General features: G+C 32.1%; 2 protein-coding genes across 3 annotated transcripts in view; both read left to right on the forward strand.

The window, feature by feature from the left end:
• Positions 1 to 11337, forward strand: part of LOC124539347 (pikachurin-like) — a 229330-nt gene extending 217993 nt beyond the window's left edge. The window contains exons 11-18 of the mRNA XM_047116718.1: positions 2975 to 3120; positions 3952 to 4189; positions 4806 to 4900; positions 5421 to 5801; positions 6989 to 7126; positions 8110 to 8196; positions 8677 to 8780; positions 9418 to 11337. Coding sequence (XP_046972674.1) covers positions 2975 to 3120; positions 3952 to 4189; positions 4806 to 4900; positions 5421 to 5801; positions 6989 to 7126; positions 8110 to 8196; positions 8677 to 8780; positions 9418 to 9578 — 1350 coding nt within the window. The 3' untranslated portion in view covers positions 9579 to 11337. The remainder of the gene's footprint in view (positions 1 to 2974; positions 3121 to 3951; positions 4190 to 4805; positions 4901 to 5420; positions 5802 to 6988; positions 7127 to 8109; positions 8197 to 8676; positions 8781 to 9417) is intronic.
• A 4209-nt stretch (positions 11338 to 15546) lies between these two features.
• LOC124539328 (putative ferric-chelate reductase 1 homolog) overlaps positions 15547 to 20826 on the forward strand; it is a 48439-nt gene continuing 43159 nt past the window's right edge. For both annotated transcript variants that reach the window (XM_047116689.1, XM_047116690.1), the window contains exon 1: positions 15547 to 15849. The gene's annotated coding sequence lies outside the window, so the exon portion shown is untranslated. The remainder of the gene's footprint in view (positions 15850 to 20826) is intronic.

Raw genomic sequence — 20826 nt, forward strand, 5'->3', positions numbered from 1 at the left:
ACTTAGTTTGCTTTTGTTGAGTGAGCTTTTTGGCAGAAGAATATATGATATAACAATTATAATAGTCTTTATTTGAAAAATATAAGCATTACAGTATTAACACCAAATCGCTTATATCTACACTAATTACTAAACATTTTTTTTAACATTCTCACTAATTTAAATAAAACATACTACGAGGACAAATGAAATAAATTTAGTAAAAAAAATAAAATTTATAAACAAAATAAAGCTTAAATCTATTTAGGAACTACAAAATTATTCTTTAAAATTCTGGAATATGTAAATTTGTTTGAATATAGTATAAATAGGATAAATAGGATATGGGTGGTACGCATCCAAACAGGCTTTAAATCTTAACGATCCGCTTAAACTATTAAACACAGCACATTTACTGGACGATGTGACGAGATAACTATCGAATAGGATATTCTTAGCGTACACCTTTTACCTACCCTCTCGTACCTGGCTGTCCAATACTACAGAGATGTAAACGCATACAGATATTTTGTTTCACGTTGAATTATGAGGAAGAGGAAATAAATTCAAACTTCCAGATTCAACAATCGTAGCGTATTCTGATTGGAAGATTTGACAACTAATTTATAACGAGTAGTAAGTTGTAACAGCCTGTACATTTCCCACTGCTGAGATAAGGCCTCCTCCTCTATTACGGAGAGGGTTTGGAACATATTCCACCGCGCTGTTCCAATGTGGGTTGGTGGAATGCACATGTGGCAGAATTTCTGAAATTAGACACATGCAGGTTTCCACACGATGTTTTCCTTCACCGCTGAGCGCAAGATGAATTATAAAGACAAATTAAGCACATGTATCAGCGGTGCTTGCCTGGGTTTGAACCCGCAATCATCGGTTAAGATGCACGCGTTCTAACCACTGGTCCATCTCAGCTCTATTTATAACGAAATTGATCCCAATTATAATAAGTTGACTGTCGCTAACAAAACTATCTCCTGTCAACCCAAACCTATGTGAACTCATCGTTGTTAAACTAAGAACAGGATTTAATTATTGTTCCAGATCATTTCTTTATAATCATCAACAATAAGACATCGTTATTAATTTTGACAATATTACGACTCCTAAATTATGTATAGTATGGGAGGATTAAATAAAAAGAAAAGGATTATAAAGTAAAAAAAACGATAGTATAAATAAGAAAAGGATTATAAAGTAAAAAAAAAAAAAAACGATATTATAAATACATTACATCAAATACATAACATAAAATTATTTTCTTTTCAAGAACTGGTTAATATAGTATGCGTAGTATATACAAACTAAGCATTATAAAATATCTCGATTTAGTATTACGGATTATCCCATTTTAATTCATAAAATTAATGACACCCTTAAATAGGGAGAATGCAGTTTTAGCAAACACCGCCTGCCAAAGTTTCTTCCGAACTCCAATCATTGCACTCTAGTTCGTGAAAAGTTCGATATTATGTTCACTTCCGTCTGTTGTTAATGTTCTATAAAATGATGGAGTACTAAAATAAAACCACAATAAGCTAATTATTGATTTATTATATGGCAAAAATACGAAAAGTTTTCCAAAACATTGTTTGATAATTTTATTCTTACCATCACGTAACTTAATCTTTATTTTATATTGGCCTTAATCTATATACACTTTGACGCCATTTTCTGTTATGAATAATATTCAATTTTTCACAAAAAAAAGTCTTTTTATACTATCCATTACATAGGAAAATAAATTCTGTACTGTTCAACGGATATCCATGAAAACTGGTATATATATTTTACAACGGTGAATATTTTAGCTCAACTAGTGTCATTTGATAGTTTTCAAACAAAACAGATAGATATATAGTAATCAATACTTCTATACTATACTCACTAATATTATAAATGTGAAAGTAACTCTATATTTCTGTGTGTCGCTCTTTCACTACCAAACCACTGAACCGAATTTGATGAAATCGGGTATGAAGCAAATTTGAACACCAAAGAAGGATGAGGCTACTTTGACGACCTCCCTGGTCGAGTGGTGTGTACAATGGTTTTCATGGGTGCGCCACTTCGAGGTCCTGGGTTCGATTCCCGGCCAATATAATCTACAATAGTTTTCTATGTTGTCTTGGGTCTGGGTGTTTGTGATGCCGTCGTTACTTCTGACTTTCCATAACTCAAGTGCTTTAGCTACTTACATCGGGATCAGAGTAATGTATGTGATGTTGTCTCATATTTATTTATTTATTTTATTTTTCCCACTATGACTATCAAACCCCTAAAACGCGTGCGAAGCCGAGGGCGACAACTGTTATTAATAAAATAAGAGACTTGAGTTATAGATGAGTATTCAGTTTAATACCCATTATGAGCATCATTAACCAATGCTATTAGAATTTTGAGTGTAATTTTACTGAATTTTATTTAATGTAAAGCTACAACCCTGTTCGAACTTTAGACTTTGCGGAGAAGAACAAGCATGGACGATGGTAAATCTTTTCCAACATTACATATACAATGTAATGTTTGTTAAATACAATTAAATTTATATAAATCATCCGGCCTGAAAGCCAACCAGTAGGCTAGATTGAGATGATATCTCCCCACTCACGTTTTTTAATCTATACTATACGAATATCATAAATGTAAAAATAACTCTGTCAGTCTGTCATTCAATTCAATTGTCAATTCTGATAAAATTTGGTATGAAACAAATATGAACTCCAAAGCCATAGGCTGCTTTTTTTGCCTAACACATGACTATCAAACCTCTATAGCGCGAACGAAGTCGCGGGCGTCAATTAGTCTGCGGCGTTTATGGTAAACAACCGAATACATTTCTTCAGGAAGGATTTATTGATTTTGCAGAGTTGGAAACATGGCGTTATAAGCTTATCCTTACTTCTATATGTTTCTCGATACTAGGCTTCACTTTCAAGGTCTGCCTTCATTTATAAATAAATGAATACTGTTACAGATTACACTGAAGCCTACAAATGGCGATGGGTTGTTACTCTACGATGCGGAACATCCCAGTGGCGATGGCGACTTCTTCTCGTTACACCTTCGAGATTATTTCGTGGAGTTTGCGTTTGACCTTGGATCTGGAATTGCTCTTGTGAGGTAAGTTGATGTATTTTAATTTACAAATCAAATTAATTGGTAATAATTTAGCAAACTACGTATTATACTGTATAACTATTGTTCGATTTAAGAGGCTCAATTTTATTACTTTGTTTAAATATATAATTTCAATTTTTATATAATTTAAAATATATTAATAAATTTTATGGTGAATTAACTAATTAATTACAGTGAAATGATTCAAAATAAGTGTGCATTGTTTCCTATCGTACATCTGACCTTTTAATATCAGATTCCATCGTTCGAAATTTCACAAACAAAATACATTGCTAATAAATTTGAACAGGCGCATTAACATAATTACATGGACTAAAAATCCGTCCCTTTCGATCCTTTTCATTCGTATGGTTTTGTAACAACAACAACAACAACAGCCTGTAAATTCCCACTGCTGGGCTAAAGGCCTCCTCTCCCTTTAAGGAGAAGGTTTGGAACATATTCCACCACGCTGTTCCAATGCGGATTGGTGGAATACACATGTGGCAGAATTTATATGAAATTTGTCACATGCAGGTTTCCTCACGATGTTTTCCTTCACCGCTGAGCACGAGATAAATTATAAAGACAAATTAAGCACATGAATCAGCGGTGCTTGCCTGGGCTTGAACCCGCAATCATCGGTTAAGATGCACGTGTTCTAACCACTAGGCCATCTCTGCTCTGGTTTTGTAACATTTGAATAATGTAAAATTAAGGATCTTTTAATAAATCAATGGAAATGATACCAAGTTAAAGTGATCACTTTACAATCTGAATATAGTTAATCGAAACGAAGCTAGTTGCTCAAAAGCTTGCAAATCTCGTTTCCAGATCGGCCTACCCTCTCGAACAGAACAAATGGCACCGCGTGTCCGTGAGTAGATCAGGGCGTCGCGCGTCGCTGCGCGTGCGCTCCCGAGACGCGAACGAGGACGCCACGCGCTCGGTGACGTCACGCGGAGCCGCGAGGCACCTCACGCTGAGACAGCCGATGATGTTGGGAGGAGCGCCGCATCCGCTGCCGCAGAGGCTGGCGCTGCGGACTTCGTTCAGCGGATGTGTTGGGAAAGTAAGTTAAGAAACCGTCGAGATTGTCAAATAGGAATGATTTCGACCCTCGCTCTTAAAAATGGAAACCGTAATATTTCCAAAATATGTCAGGCATTTCTCGACATACGTAGATTAGGACTATTTTATAAGAGATATTAAGGTGACAATTGTAGTCTTCTTTAAAAATGCTAAGGACCGAATGTCTCACGGGTTACAGTACTATGAATAACAAGTGAGAATAAGTTCTTACGAAAAGAAAATCACAAATATGAAATTAAATGGATCCTTTTTCTTGACCAAAATGTTATGTTTATTAATTATACATCTGTAATTGATATCTTCTCTAAATCCTGGAAGTGAAAGTAACAATAATTGAAGCAACCAATTTAACGGGAATTTAGAAAGTAAAGAAAAATTGAACTTTAAATACCTACTAATTGAAAAATATTTTTATTATTAACGTCAACTTCTTACCGTCGATTTTAATGAGATACTGTCAGTATTTGGGAGATGAACAGAGTTACTTCGCAATTAAACAAATCCATTCATTTGTCGGAGGGTGACTTCCTGTAATGAAACTAATTCTCCAAATCTATATATTTCTATAATCTATAATTTCTATCTAAACATTTCAGTTGGTGATCAATGATGAGGAACTGTCAGTGGTGTCCTCAGCATTAGGAGGCGTTAATGTCGACAACTGTGATGAACCACACAATGACACTTGCTCGTGAGTACAAAAACGATTAAATAAACTTTATTTTAGTAGGCTACAAGTTCTCTTGAGTTGCCATTACTGGTTTTTTTTTAAATATCAAGCAGCCGGTTCAGAATGTCAATTCTACCGAAAAGATCAGGAAACTTAATAGTTACTGATTCTTAGTTAAAAATTGATCTTAACATTTTACCAACCTATAATACTATTAGTATTTCTTCTGATCTTAGGAGTAGGTATAACTATGCTTATACTAATAGTTCTACAAAAGTTAATATCAAGAGTCTCCGCTCTTCAATAACACTTTAAAACATTTATTATGAAAATTACACATGATCTAAGCAAAAATAACTTTAATGGATGAAATTATGTCTTAAAAAATATAATTAAAAAGTGTGTGTATCTATTAGAAAATATGTTGTAATAAAACCTCCTTCAAGTAGCCTCCATAAACTGACGTAGTTCCATTTTTAAATAACCGAATTTACAATGATATTAAAGTATTCATCATAATTACTAGCCCTTTTTTTTCCAGGGACACGTTATGCAAAGAAACTTTGGACCACGCTCCATTTTACAGCCAAAACCTGACGAACAACATACATCACTCGATTGTCGCGAAAAAGGGCTTCAAATTGAAATATCACAAAGCGAAAACAAAAAAGCACTCCCAGCATTATCACATGGAGAAATATAAAAAGAAGAAATTCGTAGCAAACAAAAAGTATCAACACATGCAAAATGACGTCGAGAAGACTGACGTCATGACCGAAGGGCCGGTGTACGACGGTCAGACGTACATGCAAGTCAAATATTTGGACACGAATGAAATAAATTGGGGCGACACAAACACGTATCCAAGTTTCAGCGGAACCGACAGCTTTATACACATCGACGACGAGGAGACTATGAAGAGGTATTGTATATGTACATCACGCACACTCACACACTCTCAAAGTCGATAATGCGTCGAAAACAAATGATAGCAGAGTTGGTGACTAATTACACGCACACTAGTAAAGTAGTATGACATTTTGCGAATGTCGAGCGTAACTTTCACACACTAACATTGTAAAGTCGTTTCGTTTGTTTTAGAACTTTTGTACGTAGGTCACTAGGAAAGTTTTGATATTAAATAACTAAACTTTTTTATTAATTTTTATAATTAATTTCTGTCGGTTGCAATACACTTATCTATACGACGAAACCAGTCGTCAAAAATCTACTTCCACGTTTCTTCAGAGACTTTCTCACATGCCAAATCACGTCCTCGAATTACCTTCTCATCATTGATAATCCGGTAACCTTACAGCTTATCCTCGATCATTGGACATAATTCAAAAGGCGCAGGGTCAGGTCAGGGTTGTAGATAGTTTATTAACTGCAGCGACTTTTTCTAAGGACACTACTTGAACAGGCCGCCTGGTTCGAGAATCGTCAGACAAGCTTAAATTTTCTCTTTGGAATTATCTTTACTACTGATACATTGACTTATGGGATGGTGCTACCTCATTAAACACAAATTTTAATTCACTAAACTTCTGATATCTTGTCACACTTAAAAATTTACAAAAAAATTATGGATCTCGCTACACGAGACGTGCTATCATTGGCAACAGTTTGACGTTAAGGCATTTGGTAGTTCAACGATATCTCAAAACTTTCCTAGTGACCTATGTAGTAGTTGCATCTGAATATATGAATATATAATACAAGGTATTATATATTCATGATAGTTTCTCTAGTTCGAAACGTTTTTTGCAATTTCTATTGATTCTCTTCTTGATATCTCAAACGTACTGAAAGGGTTCTTGGGATATTGCCACTTTTTCTATTTTTACAATACTTTTTCTTACGATTTCACAGTTATCAATATAGTTAAAAAAGTTACAGTGCTCATATCATAAATAATAATCCACTTACAGCGAGAAGGATATTTCCAAAGATAATTTAATTTTATATTCGGGTAAGATACTTGCAAAGGCTCCCGTTACTATAAGTGTCGCTCACTGTGTGCCCGTATTTCACTCGATAATTAAATTTTGTATGGGGTAAGAGACTTGCAAAGGCCGTTCCTATAAGTGTCGCTCGCTGTGTCCTCAGGCTGCTGAGTTACACGCTGGACATCAACATCCGTTTCCGCTCGCAGGCGTCGCGCGGCCTCCTCGTGTGGAGCGGCCGCGCCGCGCCGCAAGGGGACTTCCTGTCACTCGCCGTCGAGAACTCCGTGCTCGTCTTCAGGTGAGACCACTTACCACGTAACTTCAATAATAATAATAATAAATATGAGACAACATTACATACATTACTCTGATCCCAATGTAAGTAGCTGATGCACTTGTGTTATGGAACATCAGAAGTAACGACGGTACCACAAACACCCAGACCCAAGACAACATAGAAAACTAATGGTAATCTACATTGATTCGGCCGGGAATCGAACCCGGGACCTCAGAGTGGCGTACCCATGGAAACCGGTGTACACACCACTCGACCATGGAGGTCGTCAAAAGGACTGATTTGATAAGGCGGATACATTTAGCCACACACTAACACACAATATTGTAATAAACAGATATGTTATATCCATACTAAATAACAGAAAAAAGTGTGCCGCGCCGGGAACCGTTTATTTTAGTTTATTTTTACATTTCGTTAAAAGTAAAAAGGATAGCTTGATAAAAACAATTAGTAAAAGGGATAACTAGATGTTTTAATTACGCAAAACGAATTACTACGTAATTATGATGTATTGTAACGTAATACAACGACTAAAGAAAAACGTCTCAATTAGGACGTTTTCTAGTCTTCACTTTTTGCGCGTTAATAACATATCTGTTTACTAAAACATCATTGTTTCTTTCTCATATTCGTGAGGAAGATATCGCAGTGGTATTTTTGTGGATAAAAATCCTGTACTCTGCCAAGAGATGAATAACTTTCTGTAGGTTTCCAAGAATTGAAAATGTTGGCTGTAGTTCTTAAATATTTGCCTCATTACAATATTGATATTGTTGTCTAAGCTAAAGAAGCCTGACTCTCAAAGATCTGTAACTTTACTAGAAATATCCATCGGAGACAAACTAAAGGACAAAAAAAATGGATGAAATATTCGTCAACGTAAAACGTAGATATCCCGTGGTCTGTTTAGTAATCATTGGCTTACGCAAAATTAGCGCAAAATGATGATATATATGTTTACTTATGTATATTTGAATTTTCAGATACGACTTAGGTAGCGGAGAAGTGGTGATAATAGCTAACCACACGAAAGTTGACGACGGACTTTGGCACAGGGCACGAGCCACAAGGTATATTGCATTTTAAGTTAATATTTAATCTGTGTTTTCCACATAAAAGTTCCACAAAATACAAAGTTAAATTACTACAAATTTATACTTCAAAACTTGATTTGTTAAACTATTTATTAATATTTTCAATTTAATTATTAACAGGAAATAAAGGTTCTAAACAATACGTCGAATTGCATTGTCAGCTTTGAATAAATACTTTTCTAAACATATAAATACAAAACAAAGATTTTTATATTTTTCTACTAGTAGTCGCCCGCGCCTTTGCTCTTTTTAGGGTGTTGGTTGTCATGTGTTAGGCAAAAAATGTCCTTTCCTTGGATTTAAAGTTTGCTTCATATCAAATTTCATTAAAATCATTCGGTTCAGCGGTTTGGTCGTGAAAGACTGACAATCAGATATACAGAGTTACTTTCATATTTGTAATTTTAATATTAATATAATCGTGTTATAGTTTAGATGGACTTTGTATTTGTACAGGAACCGACAAGCGGGAGTCCTCGAAGTGGATGGCTTAGGTTCCGTCGGTAAAATATCACCAGGCAAGCTTAAGCAGCTAAATACAGAGAATGGACTCTATATAGGTAATTCATTTTTATTTTCACACTTACGTTACACTGACGACTTACATTTAAAATGAAAATCGTCAATGTATGGGTTTCGTCGACGGTGTCAACAGTTGATGAATCAACTCAATTAATAAACATTTAACGAAATTACTTATGTCTGTAATAAGTCGGTGGGCAAGCATAGTAGTAATAAGAAGCTGATGTTAAATGGTCACCATCGCCCATAGAGATTTGTGCTGTAAGAAATAATAACCATTACTTATGAGGAATGTGATATGTCACAACAATACACCTTGGAAACTAAGATGTTATGTCCCTTGTGCCTGTGGCAACAATAATGTTTAATATTGTAGTTTGGGGATAAAATATCAAATTGAAGGTTGGTACCTATTCAGACGGCCTTGCACCAAGTACTTCACATAAATATAATATTTACTTTTTGATGAAGATATTTGTTACATTATTTAAAATTTTAAAATTATTAAACTACAATTATATTATGTAGAATGTGTTATACATATAACTTTTCAACTTCTCTAGATAACACTTTAATCGGGACCACTGAAACCTATTCGAAAATCATTTTTAAACCAACCGTTTGAATTTGTACTATATTTACCACACTTCTTAATGGTAATAATGTTACTTTCAGGTGGTCTACCAGCAATAGAAATGAACACGATGGGAAAATACAAGAATGGCTTAATCGGATGTGTCTCGCAAATATCACTCAGTGGAGATTTCGATATTCCACTGTCATTATCTAAATTACCTCACACAATCACGAACAACGTGGGACGCTGCACACCGTAAACTCAAAGTTTAAATGAACCTGATTCATTTATATGTAACACCAAGTATGTACATTTATTACGAAAATGATTTCATATATTATTTTGGTTCATTTAAACATGTTGGTGGTTAACGAAGTGATTTAATAACGCATTTGTTATTATTTTAGTTTTCGAACGGACGCGTCATTTTTTGTTTAAATGTAATTTTTATCGTTGACACTCCGAACTTAACATATCAATATATTAACATCGGAGGCAATAATACACAATATAAGTGTTTAAAGTCAATGTAACTACTCGAGTTATGGACACGAGATAACTCGTATTTTATACGAAAAACTTTAGTCAATTTAGAAATGAAAACTGAAAACTACTTAAATATTTCCACTCTTTCGTATCGTTTCACTTTAATTTCCTTTAACTCCTTATTCATTTCCCATGAATAATGGAACTTTTCGAAGTGCTTTACTATCTAGTAGATATGAAAAAAAAAATACTATTTGTAATGTTAAAATTAAATTCTAGTCGTACAAGTGATTTGCACGCGTTTTGAGTTACATATAATTAGGTATCATTTAATATATAGTTCGTCACGATTTGTTACGATGAGAGTGTATTTATAAATAGTCTAAGTACACATTACATAGCGTTTGTATATCGGAATTTTCATATGGACGTGGTTTTAGAGGAATGTAAGTAGCTAATAATGAAATAGCATTAAAATATATAAATTATTGAGCTTCTACATTAAGTGTTAAGTGTAATTTGCTTTGTTTTCGCGTGGATTGCTTGTCTGAATAACGAAATAAACAAACATTAGCACCAGGCCTGTCTTAACCTAGAGTGCTGGGGCAAGAAACTGTCTGAATTGGGTGGCATCGCCAATGTTGGTCAAATCTTGGACCGCAGGTCTGCCCTTAAAAAGCTTTTGGAGGCGTGGGGTGATTGGTAGTTGACTGGTCCCCAAGCATTGGTTACACTTAAGACGGGGCTGATTAGCACCAATCTAGTCATACTCATAGAACATTATATATCTAGTAGGGTCATTTCAAATGCGCTTTATATGTATTTACATAGTGTTATTTCATGTTTTATTATCTGAATTATATAACAAAAACTATTGTTTTATATAAAATTATTTATGTAAGTAAATTTATATCCAATATGATTTCCATGGAAGGATTTGTAATGAATCAATGTATGAAAGGCATTCTGACCAAAATAAACAATAAATAATAGTTTAAAACTCGAGTTATGTTTAAATTAATGAAAATTTATCAATCCTACATCCCACGAAATGGGGTTTAATTTTCACCAATAATTTTGTCAATTAGATACTTCACAGGGTTTTAAAATTATTTATATAAAAACATATCTTCGTTACGGTCTCTTTCATATTGATTTTAATAAACCATTGTTACTATCGTTGTGAGTTCTGGGAATAAATGAAATATACCTAATTAAATGAATCCGGTGCCAGAACATTTCGTTACTGTCTACATATAAAACGAAAATAAATGAATACGAAAGAAACATTGTTTAGGTATTTTATTTATACATTTTTACAGGTAATTTTATAAAATTATTTGGTAACATTTATTACAAGTGTGCAATATGATCTCAATTTTTTACCTCGGTTCTTTAGATTGTGTAAGGATTAATTTTACTTAGATCTTGTGACATACGATTAGCTTGACTAGCGTTAGTTTTGTATGTGAGACCTGTCCGATGTATTATACGCCGTTATTTGTACAAAATTATATCAGTGAAATAAAATATATGTGTGTTTCATTTTATAATCGCCTCATTCATTTTTAAAATTTACAGAAAATAATAATTTTTGAACTATAAGTTAGTTAATAAAAGTTGTTTATATCTAAAAAAAAGTAAAAAATAAATAATATAAAATTTATTTCAAGTATGAATTGATTTACATTTGATTTTTTTTTAGGGTTTCGTGATAGTATACCATTACCACCGGCGCCATAGCTAACATTATTTAAATCGCCAATGTGTTACCAACCTTGGGAACTGATATGTTTGTAATACTGTTGGTGTCAGTTGTGCTTGTAGTTAAACTGGCTCCCTTTAACAACAACAACAACAACAGCCTGTAAATTCCCACTGCTGGGCTAAAGGCCTCCTCTCCCTTTAAGGGGACTACAGGAGCTAATTGCCCTTGAGAATCACGCGCACACACTTACACTAACGACAAAAACGGCATGTCCCCGCGCGCACTACGCTTAGCGAGGCGGCGAGGTTACGCCTGAATATTCCAACAGATGGCGCCGAACCGCCGCGCGCCGCGCCGAGCGAAAGCGAAGCGAAGTCAATTCTATCAATTCTATCAATCATAGATTTCATAAAAATAGACAGGACAACAGAATTATTTTAATTTCTTTGTGTCATTTAAAAAATTATGATAAAATTAAACTGAATTAATTAAACTTAAATTATTATTATTTTATGTACAAAAAATAGTTAATTTAAACATTTTTTTCTTTAATTTTTACTGTATCAATTCAATTAGTTGTAATACTAAATATTAAATCGTACCTATTTTTAAATTTTGTAAGTTTGTTAAGCGATTTATTAAATAAAATTGGAACTGTTCGTAATTTGTACACTGACAAAAAGCGTAGAGTTTGTTCGTTTTACTAATATCGGTACACAAAGAAAAAAAATTAAGTTAAAAAAGTCAGCATCAAAAAGTTACTATAAAAATAATATCGTCAAGTCGGTTTAGTAGAATTATTGGTTAACTCGGTCAATCACAGTGGGTTTAGTCATAAATCTCATAAAAATAGTTTGGATATTAGAATTATTTGTATTGTTTTTGACTGATATTTGAAATAAAACTGATTCAATTAAATTCAAATATTTTTATTTATTTTTGGTTTAACAAAAAAACTAATAAATTTCGTTTCAATTTTTTTATTAAAATATTTTTTTTTAATTATTCGTTCGTCGTCGTTCGTTATTAAAATATCTTGGATACTTGCAATCAATATTTCACCCACTTTCACTGAAGCTACGAGCTAAAATTTTTCAATTGATACTATTTCCAATCTTTAAAAAATATTTAATTACGTATATGACACTTCTAAATATTTTAGTTCTTTGGTTCACAACAATTACATATTTCAAGATGTTCCAGTGGGTAGAACGCGCGCATCTTATTGCGGGTTCAAACCCAGGCAAGCACCACTAAATATTCATGTGATGTGCTAATTTGTATTTATTTATTTTTTTTATTATTAAATTTCATCCATACATAACTATATTTCCTATTATAAACAAAATTGATAAAATTAAACTCTAACGTAATAGAAATAGCTTCCGTGTTATTTTTTTTCGATTTTCTTAATTCTGAAAAAATAAATGCATAGTTGTTAGGAATTAAATTTTAATAATTAAAAAAAATATATATATATATTTAAATATAGTCCTTTAAAAATAATAAAATTTTAGTTCAGAGTGCGGGGATCGAACCCGCACATTCTTCTTGGACTTGCTTGGATTGACCAAATACTCCATGGTGAATGTAAGAAATCTGTCGAAAAATCTGATTCTATGCGACCTAATTGCATTGTTTTTAATAAATGTTTCCAATAATCATTATTTATAATATATATATATATATATATATATGTTTACTAATTAAATACTCTTACCTTTTCATATTATCTTTCATATGTTCGGCTTTTTAATTTATATGAACGTTTTTTAGTTTTCTTCACAGATTGTACTTTATTTCCCATGTTTACAAAATTAAACTTTATAAAAAATAACTTAACAAAAAAATAAATGGCTAACTACAACTAGACTATTTTAACTTAATATATTTATTTACATAAAAGAATAATATTCGACAATTAATTTACAATTAAAATTACACAAAAATAAAATCTACGAGATTTTATTCGCAACGATGCGGTGAAAAGAGCGACACGTCTGTATAGCAACAGGCCTCGGCCGGCAGTGTCTGTACGAGGCGCTCACGCACACCTGCTTACGTATTTTGGTCGAAAATAAGAAAATCTGATTTAAAAAAAATCTATTGATTTTACTAAATAATTAGGATAATAAATTTTTAGTATATTGTTTGTAGAATAATCTGATAAAAGACCAAAATTATTGAAGGTATATAAGTGTAGTTAAAAAACAAAAAAAGACTTTTTTAGAGGTAACTTTGCGATTTTTTTCTATCGTACCAAATTAATTACATCATGTTTTCAACACAATGTATAACTAGCATCTATCCTGAAGATTAACATATATTTTTTTCATTTGGTTTATTGCATTGGATTATATACTTTTTGGCATTTTAAAACTTGCATTTAGCTCATGTAGTCCCCTTAAGGAGAAGGTTCGGAACATATTCCACCACGCTGTTCCAATGCGGGTTGGTGGAATACACATGTGGCAGAAAATCTATGAAATTTGTCACATTTGTCTCCCTTTAAACTGGAACACAACTATACTTGGCACTCCTGCTTGGCGTTAGATTAGAACATAATGTGCGGAAGGTACCCAGAGGAAACTTGCACATATATTATTCATAACTATGGTATAAGTGTAGAATAAATTATTGTATTTAATATTACTCGTGATTATCCAACATAATGACTGTTATCTCGCTGGTTCTTCTAAGTAAAAACTATATTACAAAGCTCTAATTGTAATTCAATTATGTAAAATGATATGATTCAAAAGTGCTTCCAAGTGTCTACTTTAATGGCAATGATATTCTAATAAACAGATAGGTATGTTATACCCAAACTAAACAACAGAAAAAAGTGTGCCGCGCCGGGGACCGTTTATTTTACATTTCGTTACAAGTAAAAAGGATAGCTTGATAATAAGTAAAAGGATTACCTAGATGATTTAATTACGCAAAACGTATTACTAAATAATTAAGATTAATATTATAACGTATTACTGGCATATTTATGATGAAAACGACTAAAGGCAAACGTCCCAATGAAGACGTTTTCTAGTCTTCACTTTTTGCGCATTAATGACATATCTGTTTACTAGAACATCATTGTTTAATGGAATATGTTTTTGATTTAAACGGATAAATACCAAAGCACAATAATATTCGTCAAAATCTTGTCGTCTTACCCAATGATAAATCTTAATCACAAACAAAAATACACAAATCAAACAATATTAATTTTGTTCAACTTGATTGTGATGTAAAAACCCGCCGAATGGTCTATAATTAAATTGGTCTGATTCATTCATTCATTCCAAATTCCAGCGTAAAAACCCCTACTACATACGTACTTACAAAAACAGTATACGCGAATCTAAGCGTTCGAATGGGACAGTTACCCCCACTTTCCTCTATCTCAATGCCGTTACATGCCTCATTGCCGACCGGTCATTCCTCTGACAATGTTGCCAGGTGAAACAAATGTCATATTATAAGAAATGCAAAATTGTCGTAACGTATGCTTTAATATTATTATTATAAAGAAGAGTTGTTGAGAATATTTTGTTTTAATCTAAAACTTTTACAGTAATACTCATTTATCACTAAATATATAGAGGATTTGTTGATTATGCCAAAAGAAAAAATGTAAAAAGAAATAGGGATCGTGATAATATTTTTTTATTACGGCTTAAGCAACAAACGTTAGATATTAGAATAAATTAATTATTCAATATTTGTTTTACCGAAAACCATTTCAATTCAATTTAACACATATTTATTAAATTAATATAGCAACAAAATCAAAATAAACTTTTTTCAAGGGGGTTTACAAGCACTTTTGAATCGTCATTTAACAATTAAGTGAAGCTACCACCGGTTCGGAAAGTAGATTCTACCGAGAATAACCGGCAAGAAACTCAGTAGTTACACTTTTTCAGCATTTAAAAAATAAAATCATATTAGTTAACAACAACAAATAACAATATGTTTTAAACTGGGGTTAATAGTAATATCAGACGGGGACATAACGTAACGTATACTAGTAACACTGAAACTTACCACTGTCAGTCGCCTATAACTTTCGCGGGCGAAGGTTGTTTATTTGAACAGTTAAAACTTCGTTGAGCATTTATTTAAAAGTTTCAAACCTAATATAATAAGAACAGTTTTTACGTTCAGTTTACATAAAATAGATCGAAAACTCATTTGTGTGAACTTTGTGGTAGAAAAAGTTTTGAGTTTATAATTCAAACTTGAACATTTGTGAAACGTGTGAATTTGTTTTTATGTGAAAATTGGGGAGTGTTTAGAAATCTTACGAGTTTTGCGAGTGCTGGACCGGTTTAACGTAAGTACTTTAAAAGTGAAATATGTTGTCTTGAATAAAATTGTTGAATATGTATGCCGTTCATAAAAAATAAAAGTACTACTTGCTCTTATGCATATTGCATTAATAATAATCAAATATTTGATTGCTTGTTTTGTAGTTGATGAATATTTTATACATTTTTTTAATATGAATACTACGTGGGATTTAAGATTACCATACAGTTATAAATAACTATTAATTTAAGATATTAAGGATATAAATTTGTAGAAAATAAAAAATAATAATAAAAGTTATATAATTGCAATTTTTCAAATTAGTGCAAACTATACACATCAGTACTTTCTCGAGGGAGTTATATTTGTATCTTATGTCGTTATTCAATAAATAAAAAACGTGCATACATACCGGTAGGTAAGTTTTAAAATGAAAATAATAATTATTTTTAGTATTCTATTATATTATAGTATAGTACCTACGACTTAAACAGCAACAATTATATAATATTATGTATCTATAAATCCAACAATATTCGTAAACATGATAGCGGATAAAACGTGTTTATAATTAGACATGCTATATGTATTTAATGACGAAAATAAAGAATGACTGTAATCAATTTACATTTAAAAAAAAACACATTCTCTTTTCAAATTCTTGCTTACTACATTTTTTAATTATTTGCTCGTTTTTATGTTCCGCGTAAAACAATGCTAATAAACGTTGATATAGCAATATGTATGCGTTCACAGTATGCGTTATTACTTTTTTTCTTTTATTAGTATTAAAACGTAATATGCATTGAATAATCTCATCGTCAAAGACTAGACATTATGTAGTGTTGTTGCTACGGTTTTTGAAGAGGGCAACATTATTAAAAAAAAGAATACATTGGCGGGAATTTAAAGTTTAAACTCGCTCAGCAGAATACGCTGGAACCGGGAACATTGTGATAACTTTTGTCATTACTGTATCTCTTTATATATTCTTTGCTTAATTTGAATAAAGAATAACGTTATTTATTAATATCAAGAGTTATCTTTCAACAATTAATTATTTTTTATTTTTTTTATTTTTTATTTATTGGGTTTGCTAGCGATTTTACATTGGTCATTCTAACATAAATATACAATTAGATGATATGCATACAAAGATTATGTAAAATCATTTAAAAGCAAACACTACATGCTTATGTAACTATTAATTACTATTACTCGCTACAACAACAAAAATGAAAAAAAAAAAAACAAAACAAAACGAAAAATGAGCAGAAGAAAATATGGATACACAAATTTTGGCTTAAATATTACAGACATTTGCTTAGACTAGTAAAAAATAACGTGATTCGATTAACCAAGCAGGTACCTACTAAAATATATAACTAACTATATAACTAAAATTTTATTAATAAAACGTGCATTCATTTAAAGGTAAATTACAAAATTAATTCGAAACAATCAAACATTTCAGTAACAAAATAACTTTAGTTAATAGTAGGTAGACTCTTATAGCTCTAAACTTATTACACGAAGTTTAAATACAATCATCTATAAGTCTCGGATATAAGTAAAATGGCTTTATTATAGCTGCATTGTTTTATTTTTTGTCGGGATTTGTTACGGAGTAAACTTAAAAAAAATAACCTACATGTACAGCATTTCATGTATGCCTTGTGCGTGAATACGTGATACTTTTACTTTCCCATTTGTTATTGTGTACAGTACAGATTATATATTTATGCATGATTTTTATCACATTTGTGTTATATCAAACCTTCTTGGAGTTCTTGGATTGAGCTAATAGTTTTTTTTTTGTCAAAACATTGTCATTGCCAGCTTTAAATTTGGAATTTTGCAATTGCTTGTACCTCCTAACTTGTCTTAATATTATTACGCCTACATGCACACATACAGTACCACACAACTTAGATGTAGCATCGACAAAATTCATAAAACCGATCACATCCAAATTAAGTACACTATCCCAAATTATCAATAGTTATTTCTTGCGTGAATTAAATCTTTGCACAAACGTAATAACTTGTAATATCATATGATCTAATACATTCGTCAATTTGACACGTCGATTTCACAATAATCTCTATTATTCATCGCTATCGACGAATAATCTGTTCTATTAAATTTGCCGATGCTACATGTAAATTTTGTCGTACTATACACATCATAAATATCCGCTGTCAGAATCGTTCGGAGATAAAAACAATAATCCCAGAAACAAAAACTCTCGTATTTTAGTTTTAGATAAGATACAAATGTTAATACAATTCTTGTTACATTAAAACGCGCATATTTGCTCACCCGAAGCATTAATATACTTTTATGCCCGTAAAATAACTCAAAAATGGGAATTTATATACTAAAATATATCCTAATAAGTATATCTATCAAAATAAATAATTCTAGTAGTCCTCCAATCCAGTTGTTTATTTAAAAATGTGTTATATTACATTATTATAAATTCAAAATTGAATCTTATCCCAATCGCGATAAACGCTAAATGTTTAAAAAGATTTCGTATTCAACGGGCTGTGTCGTTGCGGAACCGTGCCATTGACACGTTCAACGATCAGGCACCGTGACAAAGTCGGCCTTCAATAAATACCTCGAGAGACAGACGCCGCTTTTATCTCTTGTATCAAAAAAATACTCTTGAGTACTATGTAACTATGGTAATAATTTGTGTGACAAACGTCTTATAAACATTTGTTGAAATAAATTGAGATAACCTATTATACAAAAGTACAACTTGCTTTTATAATAAGTGTACTTATTACATTTTTGATTTTCATAACATGTGCATTATGAAATACCATTTATTATGTTTATTATAAATTATGACGCTACTACTATTCTGACGCGTGCCAGTATTACTTTAAAAAAGTAAATAAAAAAAGAACATAATATATTACACTGATAATTTACACTAGTAACTATAAATAACAGTACATTTTTATTTGTATATAGCGTGTCATCTGTTAATCATTCCATTTTACATTTATTTATATATATAATTTTTGTTTTAGATACGTTAATTGAACCTATATATGGGCTAATGCGCCACCGTCCTTGCAAGCTAAACGTTAATCCCTTCTGCTTGCATTTACACTGACTAACCCAATTTTTAAACCAAAACATAAATACTAAGAATTGTTCCCTGTTGGAACTAACCAGAGGCTAGCGCAAAGCCCTACCACCAAGCTAATAACATCAAACTACAATCCTTAGCAGTACCTATTTAATAATCTTCATATTAGTATTCACAAAGCGAGTAAAACCGCAGGACCCAAATAGTAAAACTATACGATATATTCTCATCTATGACAGAACAATGCATCATAATGTACGCAACACATCCGAGCAGATAGGCGTTTTTATAGTAAATAATAGTAAACAGATGTGTCATTACCTTTTCATTTTAATTAATTATATTTATAACTACATAGATAGGCCCGCGACAGCGTGCTCATTTGAATTTAACCAAAAGTTATTTATTTGTTACTATTGTATCCTAAGTTACTTCTTATTACATTAGCTATCTGCTAGTGAAAGACCCTTCAAAATCGGTCCAGCCGCTTCAAATATTAGCCTGACCAAACAAAAACAAAAAAAAAATACATTTATATTTTGGCATATGTGCCATGTATACATAAATATGCATTTAGTAAAAACAGTTATTTTAAAACAACAGACAGACACTCTTTAAAAGTTTAAAAAGAAGTACAATTGCTATTACATTTGAGATCAATTCAGCATATACTGTGAAGAATGAGTGTATTGTATCTCTATTGACTTCTGATTCTGAATGGACGTATAGCGTTTCACTTGGCAGTGCATTGTCAATGAACTGCATATAGGCACTTGTGACTTTGTAAAAGCGAGTATTTTCCAGATTGTAAGTATCCTTTACTAGGTACAATTCAAAAAAAACAAAATAGGGTTGATTAAATAAAATCAGTTACGTAAATGGCCGAGTTTTCTCGATGGCCTTTTTATGGTATAGGTTGGCTTACGAGCATATGGGCCAACTGATGGTATGTGGTCACCATCACCCATAGACAATAACGCTGCAAGAAATGTTCAATATTCCTTACATCGTCAATGTGCCAACAACCTTGGGAGCTAATTTTTTATGAGCTAATTTTCGTTATGTTTTCTTTTGTCGAAAATGAAATGAATTATAATCCCAAATTATGTGAAATCAATTTATTTCATAAGTGTATTTTATGATATCTCACACTGTACTAGCTGTACACAAAGATGGTATATGTTTAAAAAAATATATTAATTAATAACATGGAAACTGAATATTATTATTATTAATATGCACGCGTTCTAACCAGTAGGCCACATCTCACTTTGTTTATAAATAAACATGTTCATAAACAATAATTTATCTTAAGGAAGGATAAATACGACGCTGCATCAACTGCGTGCAAGTTGCGCATCGGGTGCATTTATCGCTAATACATATGACCTTCTTGAACAAACTTTGGCCAAGAATAAATACAAGGTAAAATGCACATTAATTAATGCACTTAATATGCACGACAATACCGCCAAAATATCTGGGGATATACATATCCATACATACATAATAAATAAAGTAAAGATGAAAAAGAAATATTGTATCACAGACAATAATTAATCTATAACAGGTTAGTTACCAAAACTTAAGCCATACAACAACAACAGCCTGTAAATTTTCCACTGCTGGTCTAAGGCCTCCCCTTTTGAGGAGGTTTTGGAACATATTCCACCACGCTGTTTCAATGCGGGTTGGTGGAATGCACATGTGGCAGAATTCATGTCCTCACGATGTTTTCCTCCACCGACGAGCACGAGATGAACTATGAACACAAATTAAGTACATGAATATTCAGTGGTGCTGGCCTGGGCTTGAACCCAGAACCCACTCATCGGTTAAGATGGACGCGTTCTAACCGCTGGGCCATCAAGCCATAGATACATAAAATACATC

The sequence above is a fragment of the Vanessa cardui genome, chromosome 22 (genome assembly GCF_905220365.1).
Source record: "Vanessa cardui chromosome 22, ilVanCard2.1, whole genome shotgun sequence".
Taxonomy (NCBI): Eukaryota; Metazoa; Arthropoda; class Insecta; order Lepidoptera; family Nymphalidae; genus Vanessa; species Vanessa cardui.